Below are 18,013 nucleotides of genomic sequence, written 5' to 3' on the forward strand. Positions count from 1 at the left end.
CTTACCACTGAGTGCTGTCAAGGCAGGGGCATAGATATTTTCAAGGCTGAGGTAGACAGATTTTTTAAATCAATAACTAAATTAAAGGTTACACCAAAAAGGCAAGAAAGTGGAGTTGAGGATTACCAGATCAACAATGACCTCATTAAATGGCAGGACAGGCTTGATGGGCTGAATAGCCTGGTTCTGCTCCTACATCTTAAAGTCTTCCGGAGCAGGTGGTATTTCCAACGTCATGCAGGCTGCTTACATCAGCACAGTCACTGAGACACCTCTGCAAAGAGCATTGAAAATATTTCATTCCCCTTTATCAGAATGAAGCAAACACAGTGAGCAAAGGGTTTCTTTTTTTATCAGGATTGCAAGTCTTCCACTGACGCAGAGTATCATTAAATGCTCACACATTGTTTTGTGGGCAACAGAAGCCAATTCTGTGGTGTACTGCAATGAGAAGAGGTTCCAATCCCTCAGTATCTGTTTGGTGGCTGATCATACTCACCATATCACACACATCAATGCCCAGAAATGTGTCAGACTAGAGTGTGGTTACTGAGCAGGACGTTCTATGCACTGGTCATTTGGATGATAACATTGCTGTGCAGAACGTTTCCAGCTGGCTAGCTGGCATATATAAATGTCATGCAGCTAAATGTGAAAGCTCAGAGGGCTGACAATGTTGGACCATTAGGTATGTTCAAGGCTGAGATAGATTTTTTTTTTAATCAGTAAGTAAATTAGGCATTGTAGAGATCACACATGAAAATTAATGATTATCAGAGCAACCATGATCTTATTAAATGTCAGAGCACATTTGATGGACTAAATGGCCTGTTTAATATTGTATTTTATAGTAATGGCACTGACTGGACCAATGGGCAGGGGGTTCTGAGGTATTTTGGGAGGACAAGTGAAGATTCATGGTGTTCTGTGCACAATCTCACTGTCCTGAGGGCACAGACTTTGCTTTGAGAACTCTGGCACATTATGACCTCTCTGCACACACACAAACATAATTTTGCTCCTTCCTTCTACAGTCGCTCGTATGTAGCAGCTTTTGGGGAGACAGTTACGGACAACAGAATGGAACATTACAGTAAACAGCACGATCCAATAGAAACCAATAAGACAGCTGGTGGTCAGTAAAATAATACATCGAGTAATTTCACGTGTAATTTCAACCTAACGATATACTATCATTTACCTCAGAAAATATGTCTTATGAAGATCTTACAAGAATATCATTTGAAGAAAAATATTATCATTAAGAAACCAAAATGGAAATGTAGTTTTATTGTTTTTCCTAGTTGTTTCTAAAGACTAGCTAATGCACACAGAGTAGCGAGTTGGGAGGGGGTGTGAAAGGGGCCAATGCTCCGAGCTGTGTTGTTCCTGTTTGCTCTGCACCCACTCTGCAGCGCTGCTTTAGCCACTGCGGCCGCCTCGCACAGGCGCGCGGTGACGTCGCGCTTCTGCCCGTCAGCTTTAAATGTTTGGTGTTGTTTTTTTGCAGAGTCGGATCGGAGAGGGTGGGTAAGTCCGCCAGCAGGACAGAAGACGGGACAACACACCGGTACCTCGCTTTTTTGACGGCTGGCAGCGATGTTCGCGTACACGGGACACGGCCGTCCATGAAGCTTCATCGCGTGTGTTCTACCTCTCCTGAAGCCAGTTGGTGAATCCAGCCTTCGCCATGAGCTGTTTGGATGTTATGTACCAAGTGTATGGTCCCCAGCCTTATTTTACAGCAACTTACAGTCCTTACCACCATCAGGTACGTGCGGGAAGTTGGAAGCGCAGTAACCAGTCATTTGATACAGATAATGTTATTCCAAGCATTTTCCCATTTGATTCAAATTAGCGGTTGATTTATGCAAAGCGCTAACATGCATTCCTTAAGTTGCTCTGTGCGTTAATTAACCTTTCCTGGAAAGCTCTGATTGAGGTCTGATAAACCGCCCGTGGTAAAGTTGCGCCAACACATGCAACAAGTTTTGCTTCGCGTTTCCTCGCCAGCGAGACGGACATTTCCCCCCACTCTCTCCTCTGACAATGTCCAAATCTGGGGACCTGTGTGCGTTGAACTACCGTTCTGTTCCAAATAGCGAGGGAGTCCCGTGGCTCTCATTTTAACAGATTGTCAAATCTGTTGGGAATTTGGTGGCTTTACATACGTTAGAAAGGCTGGGGGGGGTGGGGGGGGAGTTGGGATGGGGTGGTGTCACTTATTAAAAATCGAGCCGTCAAGACTTAACCAGACCTTTGAGCTGGCAAATGTAGCTATTTTGCGCATGTAGAATTCAATAGATTGTCAGACCTGAGATTGTCACAATTCATTGAGAAGCAATTCTCACTAACTAACTTTCGAATCTAACTTCAGATTGAGTCATTGCTGATTCACTTGCTCCATGGCACCTGCTGTGATTGCGGACCCCCCTCTTCTTTTCACAGAAACTAGCGTTTTACTCGAAAATGCAAGAAGCGGCGGACAGTACAAACATCAGTGGGTCATTTTCTGTCCATGGGTCTACCATCAAAGAGGAGGAATCGCGCGGCGAGAAAGACCGTCCCCCTGAAGCAGAGTACCTTAGTTCCCGCTGCGTGCTCTTCACTTACTTCCAGGGTGACATTAGCAGTGTTGTTGATGAACATTTTACAAGGGCACTCAGTCAGCCCAGCAGTTACACTCCTGCCAGCAGCGACTCGAAAGCTTCAAGAGGCAGCACGAGTTCTTGGCGAGGTGAGTTCAGTGAAAGTCAGCGATTCCCTCCTGACAAGCAATTGTCAGAACACCCTGCCAATCCCAGAGGAAGAACAAAAATCTTCGAAAGCAGAAGTTTCATTCGCAATGTTACTAATCCTGTGGCGTTCTGTCAAATGACTGAAACCCTGGTCAAATCGAAGAGTTGTAAATAATGTCCAGTTCTGGTTGGAAATTCTATAAAATGGTCATTTCCACATTAGTTGAATTTAAACGCTGTGCGCAATGGAGTAGATTATTTGGAGTGACGGTATAAATTGAGTGCAACCTAAATATATCAAGATCCGTTTAGTAATGGTACACTAGACCCAATGTCTGTAAATGTCAGTACATTGGACAATCATGAATGTGCCCTTCGCAATTTTGTCGTACAATTGGAGCGAGAGTTAGACTGGCATGACCTATCCAAGCCACTCTATCTTCGGTGTAAATCACACACACTGTCTCTTGGATTTTCTTCCATCTGGGTTATTAATCTTAAACGAAAGTGCACAATTCCAGCCGCCCCGTCTTATATTATTATTCAAATTTTCGTTTAGTTCGTTTTAGTCACGTATCTAGTGTGAATATTGCAAGTAGCAAGCTCTTCAGGCTGGTCTTAAATTACAGTTTCACTAAATCGTTTGTACATTCAGAAACTCTCGCAGATGCAACACCGCCGCCCGGGCACCGAGGGGGCACTTCACTTACTGTGAACGGATGTTTTATACAAGCCGACACGTACCTTGTTAAACTTCTGGGGTTTGAGCTATCATTTGTTCATACTGCTCTTTGGTGTTCTGATTGTTGGCAACCGAGAGTGGGTTCTAAATGACAGTGGCCGGCGGTTAGCTCCACTTTTCAGGTTCCCATAAAGAATGATCGCATCTAAATTTTGAATTGAACAAGAATGTGAGAACGCGGTATTTTAGTTTACCACCAAAAAATTAATTCTCAAATGTGTTCCGCTCTCCAGTAGCTCCTAAACTGTATCCCTAAACTGAATTTGAGCTCATATTTTGGAAGTTAAATAATATTTATGTTTCACTGGAGCCCGTCGCTGTTCATGAGTTGCTGACCCGACCATAGAAAAGGGAGAAGACTTTCCGTAAGATATTTCGAAAGGGTATTTTGCAAAGTGAAAATGTGCGATCCTTTAAAATTATGTTACTTTAATTATTTGCATTCCTATTTAAGAAATAAACAGAGCGATCATTGGGGTGATCATTAAGCCACGTTTCATGAGGAAAACTATTTTAATTAATTAACTTTCACCAAGTAACATGGAGTATTGTGTTCTAATTGATTTGTTGAGAATTATGTTAATTTGTGTTTATGTATTAATTCCAGAGTAATTGGTTTCACTTGAAGATTTTATTCTGGTTGATTGTATTCGCTGTTGTTAATAATAATTGATAATTCCATTACCTCTTCTCTCTTTCAGATGGTGCCTTCCCAATGAACCAACGGAGTTTCCCTCCATCTTTCTGGAACAGTGCTTATCAACCCTCCATGTCAGCAAGCCTAAGTAGCAGTTTGGGCAGTGCTTTGGCTGGAGCTCCCACTGAGCTGCCTTTTGGAGCTGACCCATATTCAAGTGCAGCTTTGCACACTCACCTGCACCAAGGAGCTCCTGAACCCTGGCACCATCATCATTATTCATTGGGCAGTGCCATCAACACACAGAGCTCCGTCTACACACGGCCTAGTATGCATGATGTATATGGGATGGGTGCACCTTTTGACCCACGCTACAGTTCATTGTTAGTGCCTTCAGTGAGGCCACATCGGTTTCCTGCTGTCCCTACACCCCCGTGTGATCTGCCCAAGAGTGACACTGCCTCTGCATGGACCACAGGGGCTTTCACAGGGCCCACCAGTGACATGAGCCAAAGCCTTAACCTCAATATGGATGCAGGTAAATACTTTCAAAGAAAGTTCATACAGAGATCAAAAAGCCGAAAAGGGTTCAAACACTGAAAACATTCGTGCACTGCTAATATAAAAACAATTTGTATCATTAGGTGAAATGAATACATAAGTGAATTCTGTTACAGAGAAAATAAAATAGGCACTGCATAATCATTTTGATAAATATTAAGTAATTCTGCAATTGTCTATGAGTAGTTGCACTCTCCAGTGCATGGATAAATAATGCAGGGAATAAAGCTCTCAGGCTTGATGCTTGGTATAATACTTTCATTATTCTCTCACAGTATACGGGCATCATTAGCAAGAGTAAAATTTGTTGCTCTTTTCTAATTACCCTTGAAAAGCTCGTTGTGAGCCAACTTGAACTGTTGTGGTCCACGTGATGTAGGTACATCATAATGTTGTTAGGGGAGATGTTGAAGGATTTTGACCTATAACTGTGAAGGAATGGCAATATAACTCTAAGCCAGAATGAGCTTTCAGTTGTGAGAGATTCCTTGCATCTGCTGTCCTTGTCCTCCGAGGTAGCTGATGTCAATGGTTTAGAAGGTGCTGTCAAACGAGCAGCAGTGAGTTGCTGCACTGCATCTTTTAGATTATATGCACTGGTATTTGTGGTGGAGATATTGAATGTCTAATGTGGTGGTTGAGTGCCAATCAACAGGGCTGCTTTGTCCTGGATTGTATTCAGCTTCTTCAGTGTTGTCAGGATGTACTATTCATGCAAGTGGAGACCATTCAATCATCCTTCTGACTTGTGGTTTGTAAATAATGGACAGGATATGGGGTGGCAGGAGGTGAGTTATGGGCATCACATTTCTTTGTCGATAACTATGGAGGTGCCAGGACTAACATCAGAGTCCTGGGATGAGCTGAAATTAAGTAATACTTGCTGAAAAACACAGAATTCTATTTATGAGATAAAGCTAGGATTAGACTCAACTGTGGTGCGTTTCACAATGAAATAGTTTGCTCTACATGTTCACTGCTGGCAGATGGTTGATAAAGAATAAGAGAATATTTGGCACCATAAAACTGTATTACAACATGAGTGTGCAACTATAAAAAGAAAAGAGGAGAAACCCGACATTAAATAATTTCTATGGATGTAATATACCTCTTCTATGATGGCAGTATCCTCCTATAGGCCACAACTGCAAAGTCCGGGCTATCAAACATGGAGCCTGTGTTGTAATTTATTTTGGGAATATTACTCAACCACAGTGTTCATAAAGCTGAAAATTCAAAGAGGTTTACATTACTGTGAATTTAGATACTCCCCTACAATCTAGAGGAAGCCAATAAACACTGAGCAGTTTTTGTTGTGGTTCTGTTCACCGAGCTGGGAATTTGTGTTGCAGATGTTTTGTCCCCTGTCTAGGTGACATCCTCAGTGCTTGGGAGCCTCCTGTGAAGCACTTCTGTGATCTTTCCTCCGGCATTTATAGTGGTTTGTCTCTGCCACTTCCGGTTGTCAGTTCCAGCTGTCCGTTGCAGTGGCCGGTATATATTGGGTCCAGGTCGATGTGCATATTGATTGAATCTGTGGATGAGTTCCATGCCTCTCGGAATTCCCCAGCTGTTCTCTGTTTGGCTTGTCCTATAATAGTAGTGTTGTCCCAGTCGAACTCATGTTGCTTGTCATCTGCGTGTGTGGCTACTAAGGATAGCTAGTCGTGTCGTTTCATGGCTAGTTAGTGTTCATGGATGCGGATTGTTAGCTGTCTTCCTGTTTGTCCTATATAGTGTTTTGTGCAGTCCTTGCACGGGATTTTGTACACTACCTTGGTTTTGCTCATGCTGGGTATCGGGTCCTTCGTTCTGGTGAGTTGTTGTCGGAGAGTGGCTGTTGGTTTGTGTGCTGTTATGAGTCCTAGTGGTCGCAGTAGTCTGGCTGTCAGTTCAGAAATGCTCTTGATATATGGTAGTGTAGGCTAGTCCTTCGGGTTGTGGCATGTCCTCATTCCGTTGTCTTTCCCTTAGGCATCTGTTGATGAAATTGCGCGGGTATCCGTTTTTGGCGAATACATTGTATCGGTGTTCTTCTTCCTCTTTTTGCAGTTCTGGTGTACTGCAGTGTGTTGTGGCCCTTTTGAACAGTGTCTTGATACAACTTCTTTTGTGTGTATTGGGGTGGTTGCTTTCGTAGTTCAGGACTTGGTCTGTGTGTGTGGCTTTCCTGTATACCTTTGTGGTGAATTCTCCGTTCGGTGTTCTCTGTACCATCACGTCTAGGAATGGGAGTTGGTTGTCCTTTTCTTCCTCTCTAGTGAATCAGATTCCTGTGAGTGTGGTGTTGATGATCCAGTGTGTGTTCTCTATTTCTGTGTTTTTAATGATTACAAAGGTGTCATCCACATATCTGACCCAGAGTTTGGGTTGAATTTGCAGTAAGATTGTTTGTTCTAATCTTTGCATTACCGCTTCTGCTATGAGTCCAGAGATGGGTGAGCCCATGGGTGTGCCGTTGATTTGTTCATATATTTGGTTGTTGAATATTAAGTGTGTTGTGAGGCACAGGTCCAGTAGTTTGAGTATGCCGTCTTTGTTGATAGGTTCACTGTCCTGTTGTCTGCTCTGTATGTCCAGCAGGTTGGCTATTGTTTCTCTGGCTAGGGTTTTGTTGATGGTGGTGAACAGTGCCGTTCCTTCCTTGTCCATGTGTATATTTCTGATGATGTCCAAGAATTCCTGTCTTGACTGTATAGAGTGTCTTTATCAAACAGCCAGGGAATTCCTAGAGGCATGGCACTCATCCACAGGTTCAATCAATAAGCACATAGACCTGGACCCAATATACCGACCACTGCAACAGACAGCTGGAACTGACAACCGGAAGTGGCAGAGACAAACCACTACAAATGCCGGAGGAAAGATCACAGAAGCACTTCACAGGAGGCTCCCAAGCACTGAGGATGTCACCTAGACAGGGGACGAAACGTCTGCAACACAAATTCCCAGCTCGGCGAACAGAACCACAACAACAAGCACCCGAGCTACAAATCTTTTCCCAAACTTTGAACTGAGTAGTTTGCTAAGTGCTGGTTTAGTTTTACTGAGAACTTAAAGAGATGCATCAAAAAAAGAGCAAGTTAGTCACATTAAATTTATATTGTAAAAGCCTGAAACTTATAAGGGAGGAAATTGCAAAAAGTAAAATTAAGAAATGTTGATGTCCAGGGCCTGTGAAAAATTAATAAATTTGACTATACTGAGAAAGAAGGTCATGCAGGTCAGCTGATTCTCAGTTTGGAGGAACAAGAACATTGATATCCTACTTAATCAATTAATTTTCTAAGCTTCGTACTGCAAATTGCTTGTCAGAGCTTTTATTATTGTGCTCAACAATTTCCATGGAGTTCTGTGAAACGTACTCAAAAAAGAATAATCCGTAATACTTGGACTGAGAGTTGTGGGATCAGTTGTCAGTAATACAGATATAAATGACAAATAATGGAATGTTTTATAGTAGTAAAATTTGTATATGTACACTGTAGTTGTAATCTGATCAATTAGATGATTAAATGGTTTGATTTCAAACCTTATTCACTATTTGAACCCCAAGGTAAAATTATTACTTTATGTTCACATACCAGACATGCATTATTGTTTCATATATACATTTTAGTGTTTTCTAATTATTCTGGTTTCATGTTTATCTCCTTGATATGAATGTTAGTTAAAGAGGAAGATAGTGCGATGTGATATTGCATGCATATTAAATCCACTCATATGAACTCCAATATCAGAAATTTATGAAGTATCAAATTTGTTGAAGCATTCACAGTCTGTATGTGAATCTAGCAATGTGTATGGAGAAATAACTGAACTTGCTTTGCACTCACGGTTCATCTTCCTGCCAGGGTTTGATCTTAGTTTGAAGTCCTTCTGTACAGGCTGGCATAAAGATTAAAGTCTAACTAGGGAATATTTCTGTAATGGAATAAAGAGATAAATAAATGTGGCCACTAAAAATCTGACATTAAAGTCAAATATAATAAAAATATAGAGTGGATCTATCAATAATTGCAAGCAGATACAAATAGAAATCTTGCTACTGTAATAGGGTTCTTGAAACAAAACCGGCTTAATACATTTAAGTTGGAAATAATTAAATATTAGTGAGTACATTATTTCAAACAATGAATAAACAAAATATAGATGAAAAGCAATACTTCAGGAAAGTATTCCAATTATGTTGATACTAAAAGTACTTCTTCAGGAGGAAAAGGATTGTAGAGTTAGAGAGTCATAGAGATGTACAGCATGGAAACAGACCCTTCGGTCCAACTTGTCCATGCCAATCAGATATCCCAATTCAATCTAGTCCCACCTGCCAGCACCTGGCCCATATCCCTCCAAACCCTTCCTATTCATATACTCATCCAGATGCCTTTTAAATGTTGCAATTGTACTAGCCTCCACCACTCCTTCAGGCAGCTCATTCCATACACGCACCATCCTCTGTGTGAAAACGTTGCCCCTTAGGTCTCTTTTACATCTTTCCCTCTCACCCTAAACCTATGCCCTCTAGTTCTGGACTCCCCGACCCCAGGGAAAAGACTTTGTCTATTTATCCTATCCATGAGTCTGGAAAAACTAACACATCTATATTCATGTGCTACTGATTGGTATTGATTGAGCACATATAAAAGGAAAATTGTGATCATTAAAAAGTCCTTTTATAGACAAACCTGATGTAACCTGAATAGAAACCATAGCCTTTATTGAAATAAATTGAACAAAGAAATGAAAGGTTTTGTTCTAGTGGAGACAGGAACAGCAAATTTTAATGAAAATCTGGGCATTCTTTACTTTTTCAATGAGATTTCCAAATGAAAATCAGCCTGATGGTGTCAGGAACAATGATGCTTAATAGTCGGTCAAGCTGTATTATTCTGTTTGCAAATAATAATAGTACATGTTACAATGAAAAATGAATGTTATCCTTGGCAGTACTAACTGTTAAAAAGTGTTACTGAAAACCTTTGAATTCAAGAATTGATTTGTAGAAGAATACTAATTAGGAAGGAAAATGTGATGAAACCTTGAGAGCTGAATTGTCTATCCTACAAAATTGTCCTGATCAATACAATATTGTTTAGACTGAAAAATATCAATACACTGTGTTATGAATAAGGAAAGTAGGGTTGTGAGATAAATTAAACAATCAGCTCATGAAGCTTTGATTTAATAACGTGCAGTGTCTCAGGTGATCCAGGGAATTAAAGTGATGTGGTTTCACTGATTCTCTAAATATACTTAGATTACCTTTTTCCCAAACAAATTCTTATTTTCTTAAAAGATAGATTAAGTGTAGAATTTCATTGAATTAAATTGTTTCATGAAAACATTGATCTTGTACAATGGATCATCATTGATAATTTGAGGTGAATATTTTGCACTGCTAACAGATATTTACAATAACTGAGTACTTATAGTATCATTACACAATTGTTACTAAGACAGTCTATACACTTTGTATCAGATATAAATATCATGTAAAACCAGCTTCAGCTTTGTGTGTTAGAAGTACACCTCAGAGATTTGGGCTCATGGTTAGGAACAAACTTGAAATATTTTCATGAGCAATTTTGTTATACAGAATAAACTAAAGATGAAAATATACCCTTTAGCTTGATGTTATACTACCAGCAACACTTCACATTAAATCATTTGTTTGGAAGTACATAGGGAGTTTGGCTCAACATGCAGCTACATTTTAAATTTTATGGCATAGGAATTCAAGTATAATCAGGAATATCCATCTTTCACACATTAAAAACATTTCAATGGAGTTTATAAAGGTATAAGAGGAGCAAAGGGCTAATATACGGCCAGATCCTTATTCAATCAAGCAGTTACTAAATGCAGTCTCATAAAATCAAGCCAACTCCTAAGAAATAACATTACTTTCAGAATGGTACATGCACAAAAGGACTTCACACCTCAGTGATTTGGCCATAAATGGCAACATTTTATTGATGTTTTATATCATATCATGTTTCACTTGATTAAATTCAAGAAAAATTGAATATTTATATTTAATTATTTTCAAAGTTGTTATAAATTATATTACTCAATTGTTATAAATTATATTACTGCAGGCAAATGGTGTTCCTGCCATCTGCCAGTGTCAGACTTGTATATTCCAGAGTCAACTGAATCACAGGTTAGATCCTTCTGTTTCTCTGGCACAATAGTGCCCCTTAATCCCAATTTCACAAGAATGCCTACTGCTCCACACAGCCATTCTAAGGCCCTTGCATGAAATGTGCCAAAGCATGAACAGCGTGTGCCTCTGAGACATGTGGGGATTATATCATGGCGAGTTACTTAAGTTATGTAGTTAGCACAGAAAGGAGATATTTGTTCTTTTCTTTTATTGAAATACAGGCTTTAAATATGAAAACAATGTGTTAACAAACAGCACCATTCTGTTCCTAAACTTACTTGGATCTCAGACTAATGCACATTTTGCAGTAGTTGTAACTTGATCCTTATATTGTTTCTTATCAATTGTCAATGTAATAGCTCTGTCGCAAGTATTCAACAGGATTCTACCATATAAATTAAACTATGGGTGTAGATGTACGACGACAAATGCGGAGTAAATGACAATGCACAATAACACATAAGAACATAAGAACGAAGAGCAGGGGTAGGTCATCTGGACTCTCAGGCCTGCTCTGCCATTCAATAAGATCATGGCTGGTCATTTTGAGGCCTCAGCCCCACTTACCCGCCATCTCACCATAACCCTTAATTCCTTTACTGATCAAAATCTATCCAGCTTAGCTTTAAAAACATTCAGTGAGGAAGCCTCAACTACTTCACTGGACAGGGAATTCCACAGATTCACAACCCTCTGGGTGAAGACATTCCTCTTCAATTTAGTCCTAAATCTGCTCCCCTTAATTTGGAGATTATGCCCTCCTGTTCTAGTCTCACTTGCCAGTGGAAACATCCTCCCTGCTTCTGTTATCTACTCCCTTCTTAATTTTATATGTTTCTATGAGATCCCCCTCATTCTTCTAAATTCCAATGAATATAATCCCAGTCTACTCAGTGTCTCCTCATAAACCAATCCTGCCAACTCTGTAATCAACCTAGTGAACCTCCTCTACACCCCGTCCAGTGCTCGTACATCTTTTCTCAAGTAAGGAGACCAGAGCTGCACACAGTACCCCAGGTGTGGCCCCACCAACACCCTATACAGTTGTAACATAACCTCCCTGCTTTTAACCTCAATCCTTTTAATAATGAAGGACAAATTCCATTGCCTTCTTAATTACCTGTTGCACCTGCAAACTAACCTTCTCTGATTCATGTACAAGGACACCCAGGTCTCTCTGCACAGCAGCATGCTGCAATTTTTACCGTTAAAATAATAGTCAGTTTTATTGTATTCCATCTGCCAGACCTTTGCTCATTCACGTTTATGATGTTTTCAGCTTGATATCTATGTCCTTCTGCAAACTTTCAGAATCCTCTGCAGACTTTGCTCTACCACTCATCTTACTATCAGCCACAAACTTTGACACACTACACATGGTCCCCAAATCCAAATCATCTAAGCATGTTGTGAATAATTGCAGTCCCAACTCTGATCCCTGAGGCGCACCACTAGTCACTGATCGCTAACCAGAAATGCACACATTTATTCTCACTCTTTGCTTCCTGTTAGTTAACCAATCCTCTACCCATGATAATACATTGTGAAGGATGTGCACCTTTATCTTGCAGGCTTTTGTGCTGCACCTTGTCAAATGCCTTTTGGAAATCTAGATACACCACATCTACTGGGTTCCTATTGTCTACCATGCTTGTAATGTCTTCATAGAATTCCAGTAAACTAGTTAAACATGACCTGCCTTCCATGAACCCATGCTGAGTCTCCCCAATGGGACAACTTCTGTCGAGATATCTTGCTGTTTCTTTCTTGACAAGAGATTCAAGCATTTTCCCCACTACAGAAGTTAAGTTAACACGATTTGTTAACTATATAAGAAAAATGCAGAGAAACGTCCAATTATATATGCTATTAACAGTTCATTTGTGACTGACAGACTATAATTCACCGAATGCTGTAGTCAGGTATAAATAGTACAGAGCAAATGTTTTGTTAATTTTTAAAAAATAGACCCCGCCGAAATGGACACATTTAGGAGTGATTTGTTTAGAAAATACCGAAGTATTCAAGGAAAGGAGATACAACCCGGGGCCAATGGGGCGCATCCGGAGGCTGTTTCATTTAGTCGCTGCCATGCAACTCGACTGTTCAAAGTCAACCAATAACCCCATCACATAGCTTCAGTTGCAGAAACGTTTGTTGAAGCCGCGCACAGCATTCTAAATTTGCAATCAGAATTACTTAATAACCTAAATTGCAAGAGTTTACGTCCTGGCTGCAGATAATTATCTCTTTGAACCAGAAAAATGTCAGGGATTTTCGGGTTCGGCTCATTAGGATTTCTCGATATCATCTCACTATTGACTGAGCGTTATATTTTGAAATTTGGTCAGAGAAAAGTATCAATTTGGTTGGATATTCAGAATTATTTTCACAGTTCGATACAGTTTATCCTCCCACTGATACATTTGGATGATCTGAGGAATATTAAGGGTGTGTGGACTATGTATTTGATCCTCATCAGATCAATTAATTATCGGCAAAACTTCACAACAAGCGCTAATTGCAGCGGACAGAGGGCAAGACATTTGTGTTCTCCATTTATGTTCCATGAGAAAGTGATACACGAACTGTTTAGACATGTTTATGATATTTTCAGCTTGATATCTGAGCTATCTGCGAATATTACAGCAGGGGTGTACTTTGACAATGTTGGGATTTATGTTTGTGGTTTTCAGCGAAGCTTTTTTTTTAACTTGCATGTTTTGTGGCAGTGAAAGGAAATTCGAAACAAGTTAAAACAAATTTAACGATGTGAAAAGTTTAAATGACGGTAGGTGGATCTGAAAGGTCTCATCAGCTTCCCGTCTTCGGATATTTCATTACGTTAAACACGCGAAACGAAGATGTTGTATATTTCTCCCACTATTAAACCGAAACAGATTTGTAATGTGTTTCTGTAGCAGTTAACTGAGAAGTGAATTCTTTCTATGCTCTGTACTCATGCGCTATATATTCCTCTCGGCTTGTGGTGTACCCTGCTCAATTTTCATAACCTCGCGCGTGTTACAGTGGGTGCTCTCTCTATCTGTTTCAATGCCTTATATGTTCCAACTTTCAGAACGTTACTCTAACACTGTAACTCTGTCCCTGTTCTGCTTATATATCCTTTCCACTTTTTTTTTGTTTTTTTTACATTCTCAGGTCTGGGACACCAGGAAAAAAACAAGGATCTTTACTGGTTTTAGAGCACCCCACCATCTCGTTCGGCTCCCTGTATTTTCTACCTGAAACATTTCTCTTCCTCTGTGTACAATGTGTAACAGATTTTGATCTCGGTTTCAGCTCGCCGTTACCCCCTTTGTGGTGGACCTCTGGTAAGCTGAGTGTTTAACACAGCAAAACGCTTCAATCAAAACAAAATTACAAACGAATTATTTTTAAAACTACAAACTTCTCAAACAAGGACAAGACTCCGATCATCAGAGGGACGTTACAAGAAGAAGCGGTTTTGGGGTGTTTTGAGCCTTTTCAACAAAGTAGTCATTCTTTTTTTCACCAAAAAATAATCCAGGCGGCTGAACCAAGTTCTACTTGATCAATTCTACCCTGAAAGTGCGTCCCGGACTCATAAAACTGGACTAGCTGTGACTGGGACCTTCTGATAGACTCCAAATTGCTCGCCGAGATTAAAATGCAAACAGTTTTGTTTTCAGTGTTGATTGTGACAGGACTACGATACAAATGTTTACTCGTGACAAATGTTTAATGTTAAAAATGGGCAGTCTGACTGGGCTAAACTGCCACACTCTGCGTGTTAAGTCCGTGCCTTTCCCCCGTACTCACACGTGTTCAGTAGCGGCTGGTACTCCCAGCAGCTGTCCGTGTGGGACTGCCAGTCTCCAAGATCTCTCTGAGCGGAGGAAACCAACGGTTTTGGGGTTTTTTTTGGGGGGGGGGGGGTGCGATGCCAATTTCAAGTTCCACCAGGATATTTTTTTCTCTCTGACAGATGAATTCTAGTTGATAAATTCTGCGTGGCTTCCTTTTCTATAGTGTTTGCCTTGTTTTAAGCTGTTCTGGAGAATTGTTTTGTAACTGTCAAAACACGCTGAGTCTGCTCATGGGCGGAATACAAGTAGTTCAAATACCTCTGTAAAAAAAAAGACTGTATAAAATTGTATTGTTCGGACACGGCTCGTTTTCAAGTGTGAATATGTGTTAACTTTATTTCCATGTGTGTTCATTTATTAAACTTTGAGTAAGTGAATTGAAGCCGGGAGCCGGATTGTGGACATTTCCTGCCGTTTTGGGGTTTAGCAAATTGGTAAACCGTCCAACCAAAATAGTGTACATTAGAGCATGTCCGCGCGGAGACTTACATTAGTTATGGATGTCTTGTTTCAACTGTAACAAAAGTGATTTATTTAAGAGACGATTGGGAATGAGAAGGAAATGCTGGATACCCGCCTAGACAGCGGTGAGGGGAGGAATAACTACCAGCAGACCAGTGGTGCTTCTTCCAAGGAGTCAGGCCCTGTCCCGTCTCTAGAGCTCGGGCCTTTCATTGTGGTGACAATAAATGTTTCTTACTTCCCCCTCAAGTTTTCACATGCCGACGGGCTCTTCTCTCTGACTATTCCACTGACTAGATCTTTTATGTGTTTCTGCTGGCCCTGGGCTCGCGTGTATATGTTATTGAGCTGCATGTCTCTCCCTCTACCCTCCCAGCGCCTGTCCTAACAACTGACGATTTTTGAAACGACTGTTTGCCGACATATCAGCTGCAAGAAGCTTCCTTCGCAGCCTCACTCTGTTTAACTGGGGACAGTAACAAGTTGGGCAGTTTGAGGGGGATTGCTTTTAAATTGAGTTCCGTGTCTGTGCGTAATATTCGGTATTTTCTCATCTGGGGAGCAGGGGATTACAACAGGGATTACAGGGTAGAGAAAGCGGCCGTATTCCGCTGTGTCTGTCAGGCCTGCCGATCTGGGTTATGTCGGCTGTGGGATGTGGACATGACATTATCTGGTCGGCGGTACCCACCGGACCGTTTCCCGCCCACTCACTTCCCCATTCACAAAATCGCGAGTTGGCGAGCCCAGGTCAGAAGTGTCCCCTCAATGTTTCTGTCATTATTTCACCGACTCTGCCTAACCCATCACTCCCAAGTGTTTCGATGTGGTTTGCCTCTCTGGGAATAAAGGGCGCCTGAACCGAATAAGATTGCATCTGAAATTGCCCAAGCCGTGAATTTCCGCCGGTCATATGTCAATTTCAGGCCGCGGACACCCATCAGATTGGAATATAACGTCGACATGAACGTTACAGAATTAAATCTGGTCGGAGTTGAGTTGGATACAAACTTCCAGAAGGAATTGTGAAAAAAAAGATTGGATAGAAATCTGTCTTGTAATCGTTCAGTTGACAAAATTAACAGAGCCGCCCGTGGCATTAGGAATGATGTGACTTTACACCATCACAGTTCTGCGTCTGGTGCAGAAAGCGTGTTGACAAATCCCTGAAAGTGCGGCATTTTTTAAATTTACCCGGATATGACACTGAGAAGACAAAGCCGTCTTTTCTCAGGCCTGTGAAGTGAATCCGTTCCAAGGTGCCTGCTATCTGAGAGGGAGCACTCGCCGGCTAATGTTTCCATGGCTGGAATATTTGTAAAGTTAGCGCATAATCTGAAAGTAGAAACTAATAAATTATTGGGTGCTAATTGGGGCTGGAGTAGGGCCGTCAGTCAGAGCCAATTCCACTAGCCAGTCCTCATACCCTAAAAAGGAAAGAGAGCGCGTCCGAAGCAGCACCTTTGCCAGCAAGAAATGACCTCTTGGTCCTGCTTTCCTTTTCAAACCGAGCAGGCAATCTCGGATGGCATGGTGTGCTCCCTGAAGGCCAAACAGAACAACACTGTATTACAGCTGCGCTTCACAAGAACACACCATGTCGTTTCCAGTTAAAATTGCTCCTGTCTTCGATTCAGTCCGAGTTTCTGAGCCGTCCATGACTACTCAATATACGAGGGCTGGTTTCAAATATCTCGCGTGCAGCCCCGAGGACGGTGAGATAGGTTACTTTGATCGTTTGTCAGCTATTCACGTAGGAATGTATTCGATCGGTCAGCTCCAATAACAAAACAGCTCAGGGAAACCACTGCGCCGTAAAACACTGTGGAATTCTGAGAATGTTGAACGAAATTTCATAAACCGGCGATGGACCATCTCAGAGATTCTCGCTACTGTCCAAGAATTGACTTAATTATTACCATAGGTTTGTTTTCCCCTCGCTCTCTCTCTCTTCCCCGCCCCCTAACTCACCAATGAGGATGTACAGAGTTAGGCAATCGGGGTGTGGCAAACAAAGTAATCGGGAGGATATAGCTACAAGACCCCCCGCTGAACTTTCCACTCGAATCGGTCGTTGTTAATTTGCAAAGACAAACTGTAAACTAAAGCCTGCTGTAAAATACTTTTCATCTCTCCACCCAAACGGATATCTGTAAAGTAAATGTTGATGATTTTTCTTCTGACATCTCAACACTTCTCATCTGAATCACTTGGACGTTGTGTTAATAAATTTAAACATTAAACATGTGGAAAACCTTGCGTCCATTCAATACACCGCTCGATCCAATCAAAATCTATGCTGTAGTTCTATCGCCAGCAAAGCAGCGTTAAACTACAGTATGTGTCGACAGTACAGTCCAGAAGTGAGTCAATCTGACTCCGCCCATCTGCTTTGGATTCCAGCATCTATAGATTTTTTTTGTCTGTAGTTTATCTAATCTGACTCCTGGGAGCTGGTGACGCGATGTTGCCTTGATTTGTAGATGCCGGTGTTGGAGTGGGCTTGGTTAACACTGGGCACAAACAGCGCCCTCCCCCCCCCCCCACCACAGGCAGCTTGTTCAGTGCCCGGCAGCCCCTCACCTAAACATTGGGCTGGGTGGGTGTAATGTGGGGCTAGAGCAAGGAGCAATAGGGTTTACCTGCTCCCAGTCGGGCGGAGGACGCTCAGGACCATGTTTTCAAGTCGCTAGGTTGTGATGGTGAGGGAAGGGAATGAAGTTAGACGGGGGAGAGTGCGGGTAAGTGGCGTTGAAATGCCCATCAGCCGTGATTGAATGGCGGAGTGGACGCGATGGGCCGAATGGTCTTACTTCCACTCTGATTTCTTATGGTCTTAGACTGGGACAATGGAAA

General features: G+C 41.5%; 1 protein-coding gene across 3 annotated transcripts; it reads left to right on the forward strand.

The window, feature by feature from the left end:
• Nucleotides 1-1,014: 1,014 nt before the first annotated feature.
• Nucleotides 1,015-15,077, forward strand: vgll2a (vestigial-like family member 2a). Of its 3 annotated transcripts, XM_072555813.1 has the most exons (5): nt 1,015-1,135; nt 1,511-1,771; nt 2,449-2,737; nt 4,182-4,655; nt 14,007-15,077. In XM_072555813.1, the coding sequence occupies exons 2-5, from the start codon at nt 1,691-1,693 to the stop codon at nt 14,048-14,050; spliced, it is 888 nt and encodes a 295-aa protein (XP_072411914.1). In that variant the 5' UTR covers nt 1,015-1,135; nt 1,511-1,690; the 3' UTR covers nt 14,051-15,077. The 3 variants fall into 3 exon arrangements, with proteins under 3 accessions (XP_072411914.1, XP_072411907.1, XP_072411918.1); XM_072555806.1 differs by lacking the exon at nt 1,015-1,135 and having other exon boundaries at nt 1,411-1,771; XM_072555817.1 differs by lacking the exon at nt 1,015-1,135 and having other exon boundaries at nt 1,412-1,771; nt 14,148-15,077.
• The last annotated feature ends 2,936 nt before the right edge of the window (nt 15,078-18,013 follow it).

The sequence above is a fragment of the Chiloscyllium punctatum genome, chromosome 3 (genome assembly GCF_047496795.1).
Source record: "Chiloscyllium punctatum isolate Juve2018m chromosome 3, sChiPun1.3, whole genome shotgun sequence".
NCBI lineage: Eukaryota > Metazoa > Chordata > Chondrichthyes > Orectolobiformes > Hemiscylliidae > Chiloscyllium > Chiloscyllium punctatum.

Excerpts from the sequence above, each read along its gene's own strand:
- vgll2a (XM_072555813.1), top strand. The coding sequence starts at position 1,691 with ATGAGCTGTTTGGATGTTATGTACCAAGTGTATGGTCCCCAGCCTTAT. Across the intron at positions 1,772-2,448 it reads ACAGTCCTTACCACCATCAG|AAACTAGCGTTTTACTCGAA; the intron begins GTACGTGCGGGA and ends TTCTTTTCACAG. Across the intron at positions 4,656-14,006 it reads TAACCTCAATATGGATGCAG|GTCTGGGACACCAGGAAAAA; the intron begins GTAAATACTTTC and ends TTACATTCTCAG.